This window comes from Sardina pilchardus, chromosome 9 (assembly GCF_963854185.1).
Source record: "Sardina pilchardus chromosome 9, fSarPil1.1, whole genome shotgun sequence".
In the NCBI taxonomy this organism is placed as follows: domain Eukaryota; kingdom Metazoa; phylum Chordata; class Actinopteri; order Clupeiformes; family Clupeidae; genus Sardina; species Sardina pilchardus.
Window position 1 is genome coordinate 26,586,825 of NC_085002.1, and position 7,500 is coordinate 26,594,324.

At 48.0% G+C, this 7,500-nt stretch overlaps 1 protein-coding gene across 1 annotated transcript in view; it reads left to right on the forward strand.

Moving 5' to 3' along the window:
* cdh4 (cadherin 4, type 1, R-cadherin (retinal)) overlaps positions 1-7,500 on the forward strand; it is a 225,465-nt gene that overhangs the window by 211,942 nt on the left and 6,023 nt on the right. The window contains exon 12 of the mRNA XM_062545706.1: positions 5,232-5,374. Within this exon, the coding sequence (XP_062401690.1) occupies positions 5,232-5,374 (143 nt within the window). The remainder of the gene's footprint in view (positions 1-5,231; positions 5,375-7,500) is intronic.

Sequence of the window (7,500 nt, forward strand, 5' to 3'; positions counted from 1 at the left end):
CCTCTCCCCTCATCTCTGCCTGTCTCTCTCTCTCTCCCTCTCTCTCTCTCTCTCTCTCTCTCTCTCTCTCTCTCTCTCTCTCTCTCTCTCTCTCTCTCTCCAGTTCTCTCTCACTTCTTCTCTCAATCCCCTTTGCTCTCTCTCTCTCCCTCCCTCTCTCTATCTCCATTTCAGTCTCATCCTCTCACTCACTCACTTCACTCCATCTTAAACTCTCTCCCTCTCTCTTTCTCTCTCTCTCCCCCACTCTCTCTCTCTCTTTATCTCTCTTTATCTCTCTCTCCCTATCTCCAGGTCTCTCTCTCTCCCTCTCTCCTCCTCTCTTTGAACATCAAAGTGTTTAGATGAGGGAATGATGAATGAATGCTGTTAAAGTTTGAAAGCTATGCTATTGGATTTCCTTCAGCTAAGTGTGGTCCCACCCGGCTGCCCGTGCCCCAGACCCCGTATGACTTCCCCACCTCCATCTAACGCGCACCAGCTCGTGACCAGCTCATCGGCAACGACGGCCCGTTCACACCAGGAGCGATAACTATTACTGTAAAAGAACAACCATAACTATAATTTTATACAGCATACCGGCCACACTGACCAACAATGACGGCCCGTTCACACCAGGAGCGATAACTATTAAAAGAACAACCATAACTATAATTTTATACAGTATACCGGCCACACTGACCAACAATGAGTACAGTCTCTCCTCGTGTTGATGAATGTGATGTCTAAGATTCAATGAACTTTAGCTTTTTTCATCATCAGTTTACAATCGCTTTGAAGGTTATCCCTAACAACACCATTCTTCATGTAGTTATTATTATATTATGCGTTATGGATGTTAGCATTCAAATGAAGCAGAGCAATGCTTAAAAACGTGTTTTGCCATCATCGTTATAGTTAACATTCCTGATGTGAACAGCCCTTTGGTCCTGCTCTTCACTAGGCTGGCTATCACCATACTAAGCTCAGTCTTTTTAAGATTGAACATTAGTCTGGGGAGTCTGCGCTTTGTTTCTACTGCACAGGAGGCATGATCAATGGGCATCGTTCTAATGACCCCCGTACGCTTGGACAGTCAGACCAAATGATCCGGGTGCGTCTTTTGGATAAGTTACTTTGTGATTGGACCCAATGGTTGTGGAGAGGAGGCAGGGGAGATACTGTAGATGTGCAGGTTTCCAGCCTGGCTCTTCACATCAATCCCCCCATGGCCAATTCACACCGCACGCATGGGGACTGCGTGTGTTACCTGTCCCATTTTCATTTAGGCGCCCATGTTAACAGGTTGGAGCGTAGGCTACACTGGCTGCTGCATGCTAGAAATAGGACCGGCGTCTATTTTTCACGCAACCGTGTTAGAAGCCTTTCCAGTCACAAGAGACAGCGAAGAGATGCTTTAATACTGCAGGCAGACTGGCAGCAGCAACAGCAGCAGCACGGCATCAGAGACGTTTTTGGTATGAATGCTCATGTACTGTAAAACACGACACGGCAGCAACGGAACAAACACGCAACACACACACGCCGCGGTGGTCTGAATCGGCCACCAGGCCGCCTGACACCGAGCGAGGACATCACTACACTTCAGTATGCACATAAGAGTTACGGAAATCAAAACAACATGCAATACAGTAAGAACAAACACTAGCATAAACTTAAGATAACATGGCCTAAACACAGAGCAGTGATATACAGTATTAAAGAGAGGATGAGGAGAGTGAAAAGTAGAAACCTTGTTCCTGTTCCAGCTGAGTGCTCATCCGTCTAGAGTCTTCACTGTTACTGTTCCTTCCTGCTACATAGCCATAGTGACAATCACAACAGAAGCCTTGCGTCTGCTTCCATACCAACAAGCCTGGCTCTTTGGCATTGCACTCAAGCTGCAGGTGTTAGTACTCGGGTTAGAGCAGTGGTTCTGGTCTGGCTTTGGGACCCACAATTTCCTATGTTCATAAAGTCGCGATTCATATATTCATCTGCCATTCAAGCCAACGGATATGGTGTGCCTGTACAAGTGCCTGTAGACCTACTTGTCTGGAACATGTGGATGCTTGGCATTACATTTGTGTTTACCACTAAAATGATATCTAACATGACCGGTCACATAAACATTGCTTATGTCCATGGTCATGACTGACATTGGCTACAAATGAAGCCTGTTAAAATAAAGGTACAATATTAGATCTGATAAGGTAGTATTTCTAATAAAAGCTCCGCGACCCACCCAGAATGGTTCCGCGACCCACCCAGAGCGGTTCCGCGACCCATTTTTGGGTCCCGACCCACCAGTTAAGAAACACTGGGCTAGTCTGCTCTCCCCCTGTGCTACACGGTCACATCAGTCCTCTCCCTAGTGTGGCTATGCCTCAGTGGCAGCACGTGTCCTCCTTTAGCACAGCTGCTTGTGTACTGTAGCTCCACTGGCAGAGTAAGAAGAAGCCTCTCTCAGCCAGATCAGGGGTCTCAGCCCCAGGGGGCATATTCTCTTATTCATGAAAGTGGAAATGAAAGTATATTTGTGTGTAGTTGCTTTGGATAAAATTGGTCTTTTTAATGAGAAAATGTTATAAATGTAATGAATGTCTCCCATGAAGGAACTGCTGTTACAGGCAAAATGGGAACAGCTGCAGAGCTATCTGTATTTAGCTGTCTCAGGGGAATCAGTTCTCTGCCAGTTTAGCTAGCCCTACAGCGGACATCAAATATTTATTCAGACAACAAAGGCTTATGTGGAACCATGAGTGATGTGTGTCAATGAATACAGTTGCTGCAGGTGGGAAAAGTCTTCTCATGTCGCCTCCAAAGTCGTATGGTCTACTGTATGAGGAGGCCTAATCTATAGCAATAGGCCCGCAATAGCCCCCCCCATCCCCCCCACACACACACACACAAACACACACAGAGAGACACACAAACACACACCCAGATAGCAGGTGATTCATCATGTGGGCCAGAGCAAAGCCGAGTCCAGGCCACTATGGTCACTTTTCCCTTTCCCACCTTTAACGAGTCCAATTTGAATCGCAGCACTCTGCTCACCGCCGTTTCCCAAGGCCAGTGTGTGCCATAAGCAGTTTCCTCTTCCTCGTTGGCCTTTTTTTTGGGTGGCGCGTGGCGGCTGGTGCCGGCGGCGCGTTCGCTCTCCCGCTAGCCCTCTCATAGCACGGAGTTTATCACTACTTAATGAGGCAGAACCTTCCCCAGCATGGAGCCGCCATTAACGACAAACAGCGGCACGGCGAGAACGGACACAGCTGCGTGAATGGGGGCGCCGTGATTCCCATTTGTTAGAAGGGGGACTGCGGGGAGGCAGTGCTGGAGGAGAAAAAGAACAGCAAATGGAATTACAGTCACTCACACACACACGCACGCACACACTCTCTCATACACACACACAGACACACACACACACACGAACGCATAGACACGAGCACACGCACACACACACTCTCTCTCTCACACACACACACACACACACACACACACACACGAACGCATACACACACACGAGCATGCACACACACACGCACACACACGCGCGCACACACACACATGCACATACACATGCTTATGCATGCACGCACACACACACACACACACATAGACACACACACACACACACACATACACACACACGAGCACACACACACGCATATGCACACACGCTGTGTGTGTGTGTGTGTGTGTGCGTGCGTAGTGTGTGTGTGTGTGTGTGTGTGAACGACTGTGCCCACAGCAGACACCGCTCGCTGAGTGAGTTCAGAAAGGCGTTCCCTCGTTACGTAAGACACAACAGTAGCCCGCAGGGCTCCACCGAGGACAAAACAGCAGCGTCGCAGCGCCCATCCACCAGACACTCCGTTCAGCCCCGAGAGACTCTGACCCCCGTGCAAAGCACTGATGGATGCACCGAGAGGGAAGTGAATGATCCCACAAAGCAACACTTCTAACTCAAAACAGCCACTACTGACGCAGAGCCCGAGCCAGAGACAGAGACAGCCCACACGCACGCAGGAGCTCTCTGTGTCCCCCATACATCATCAGAGTGACAGAATCTGTCTTTAAATGTGTGTGAAAAGAACACAGATAATGTGTCTCTTCTCAGCGCCGCATTCTTTCATAGTCTTTCCTGTTGAACTAAGTCATCTGTGCACTGTGTTTTTGCATCCTATTCAGAGTAATTGCATTGCAAGAGGGAGCCTGTTAGGATCGTGTCGCCTAATCATAAAAACAAAGCGTTGTTTTCTTTCAAGCATTGTAAGGTACTTAAGTTGGCTATTACGGCGTTATGTCTGTAATATGTGCTTGGGAAGTGGATAATTTTAGAAGCATTGTACGTCTTTATGGCCTGACATAATGGCTTGAATACAATTTACATACTGACTCAATTGTTTGTTTATTGGTCTGGGTTCTGCTCTCCTGGAGGTAGACTCAAAACAAGAACATACACTTTACTTCTCTAGACCATCAGAATGAGCTACATCTTGAAACTCTCTGAAACACCAGCTCTTGGGTGTCTTGGATCATGGGCGGATCAAAACACAACCAGGGCTTAGAGCAGTGTTTCCCAACTTTTTTCCCTGGAGGCCCCCTTGCCCCCACATACACACACAAGACATTGGTTTATTCAACAATCGGAATAGTCCGGAGATGAATTACCAATACCTAGCCTAGCCCCGACCTGCAGGGTGCTTACGCAAGTTCAGAGGTCAAAGATAATCGATCAAATTTAAATGTGGAACAAAAATATGTTTTAATATACAGTGTTTTGATTATCCAACTGGGTGTGTTATTGGGACTGTATACATTTAATGTGCACAAATATAATTTTAGTAACCTCACAACCTCAGCCCAGGCAACATTGTGCAGACCTCCTGCAATGTCTTTCGGTCCCTAGTGGGGTCCCCGGACCCCGGGTTGGGAACCACTGGCCTATAGAGTAAAGTAACGCGGGCGCAACACAGATGTCTTTTTAACGTATAGTTTTCTTATATTATATCTTCTACAGTATATTAATGGTTACATCTTCATCAGAGTGCAGAGGCCTGTTCAATTCAATTCAATTCAATTCAATTAAAAAAACTTTATTCATCCCCAAGGGGCAATTAAGAAGCACGCTGAGCAGTCCAGATCACAATAAACAGCAAACACTCACACATACACACACGCACACGCACGCACACACACACAAGCACCATCAGTCTGAATGACCCACTTGTGTTTGTTCTCAGGTACTCCAAGCTGTCCGACCCGGCCAACTGGCTGCGGATCAACACCTCAAATGGGGAGATCACCACGCTGACCACCCTGGACAGAGAGTCCCCTTACATGAAGAACAACGTCTACGAAGCCACCTTCCTCGCCGCCGATGATGGTGAGTGTCCTTTTTCCATATAGGTCACATGAGATTTAATCCCAATACTGTTACGTATGCACACCACTGTGTGTTGGGTGTGTGTACGCTATAGAGCAGGTTCCACACAGCAATCGGATTTTTGAAGAGAGAACTCTTTGACACTTGTATTCAGCAAGTGTCATGTGGTTCAGTTTGTTTGTTTGTTTGTTTGCTAGCTATTTTTGCAGTTGTAGGAGCATGTGAAATTAGCCCAGGGAGAGTTAATGACGGCAATTAGCTGTTTCATTAGGTAGCTCCCTATTCCAGAACAAATCTGGTTCACATCATGCGCAGACCTGGCGACCGTCAACCAGACTCGGGCCTGTCTCGGCCCTCTACCGTTCTGCCATGAGGCACTGCCGCACCCAGCGCGTGGGTGGAACGGCACCTGTGCTTCCTCATCCTGCACATGAATTCATCAGCCTCTTATTCATCTCTCTTCTCAATCCACAAGCCCAACATCGGATGAAAAATTACTAGAGAAATGCTGGATAATAACAGCTAGTAAAAACCTGAAGGGTCTCTCTCTACCTGAACCTTGAAATAGTGGTAGGAGTTTGTAAAGACGAGTGTAACTGCATTTTGAAAGCCTCCACTTTTTAGAATAATGAGCTTTACCTCAACTTTCTGAGTGACAGCTTCCTGTTCAATCCGTGGGTGTTCCAGATATTTCCGCGAGTACTCTGCCCTCAGGGGGAAAGCTCTTGAAAGGAAACGGTGCTGTTGTGTTAGAAACACAAGCGTTAGTATTTAGAGGGTCACATGAGTCATGGTCGTCTTTCGACCGCTGAGACCAAAAGCAGTGTTTGAGACGAGGAGAGAGAGAGAGAGAGAAAAGAAGGAGATATGGTTGGTTGTAAGCCCTCAGCGTGCGCAGATAAAAAGAAAATATGGCTGTTGGTTTATTGATCCAAACACTTCAGAAAACACCTGGTTTTTATTTTTTTTTATTCCCTGCAATTGAATTTTCCCCCTTTATTTGCTCTGCTAGGCCGTGCAGTTACGGAGTAGAGATCCTAACCAATCAGAACGCTGAAGTTGAGCCCTTTTTCTCTGCTCTCCATGTGGCAAGGGCTGGAGCTGATCTCAGAACTTTGTTTGTTAGTTTGGTTTGTTTGTTTGCTCAGTGAACAACAAAAGCTTGTGTGTTTCACAGAACCGTCTCGGGAGGGTCTCGCCAGACAAGGTTTTGGGGTGGGGACTGGGAGTGTGTGGACGCAAAATGTGATCATGCTCACCCACTCGTATCCGCCTGGAGGTGTGTGTGTGTGTGTGTGTGTGACAGACAAAACCCCAAGTAGGCCAGGCAGCTGTGCGGCCATGCATTTCCCACAAAATTATCAACAGTGCCAAGCAGATGTGCTTGTTGGTGTGTGTGTGTGTGTGTGTGTGTGTGTGTGTGTGTGAGAGAGAGAGAGGTTTTTTTTTTTCTTCCACGAAAGGCAATTCAGCAGCGACTCCACTGAGACTCCTGCCGAGGAGGGGAAGAGAAACAAATGGGGGTGGCTGATATTTATACGCTGCTGCCATCGCTATGAGCCTCAAAGAGACGACTCAGACGAGGCTTCATGGCAGAGTCGGGGAGCGGCGCGGGTGTCCGAGAGCCACTCGCCCGGCCCGGCCCAGCCCCGGCCCTGGCCCTGGCCCGGCGTGCGCGATTCCTCTTGGCTGGCGTGTGGGCTGTGGGCTGTGCCTGCTACTTTGTTTCTGTCCTGGTTTGTTTGTTTGCCTGCTCTCTTGCTGTCCCATCCCTCCGCCGCTGCTGCGTCTGGCAGAATGAATGGCCCTGGAGCGCGCCTGTGATGAATCTCTCCTCTCTCTCCTCATCTCCTCACCACTCTTTCTTTTCTCCATCTCCATCGCTTTGTCTACATCTCTCTCTCTCTCTCTCTCTCTCTCTCTCTCTCTCTCTCTCTCTCTCTCTCGACACTGTATCTATCTTTCTTTCACTCGCTACTTTCGCCTGTGTCTCTCTCCCCACATCTCTCCCTCTCCATCCCTACCTACCTCTGTATCTCTCTATCTCTGTTTCCTTCCGCACCCTTATTTGTCCATTTCTCTTTCTTCATCTCTCCGCCTCTCTGCTCTCTCTCTCTCGTTCCCTG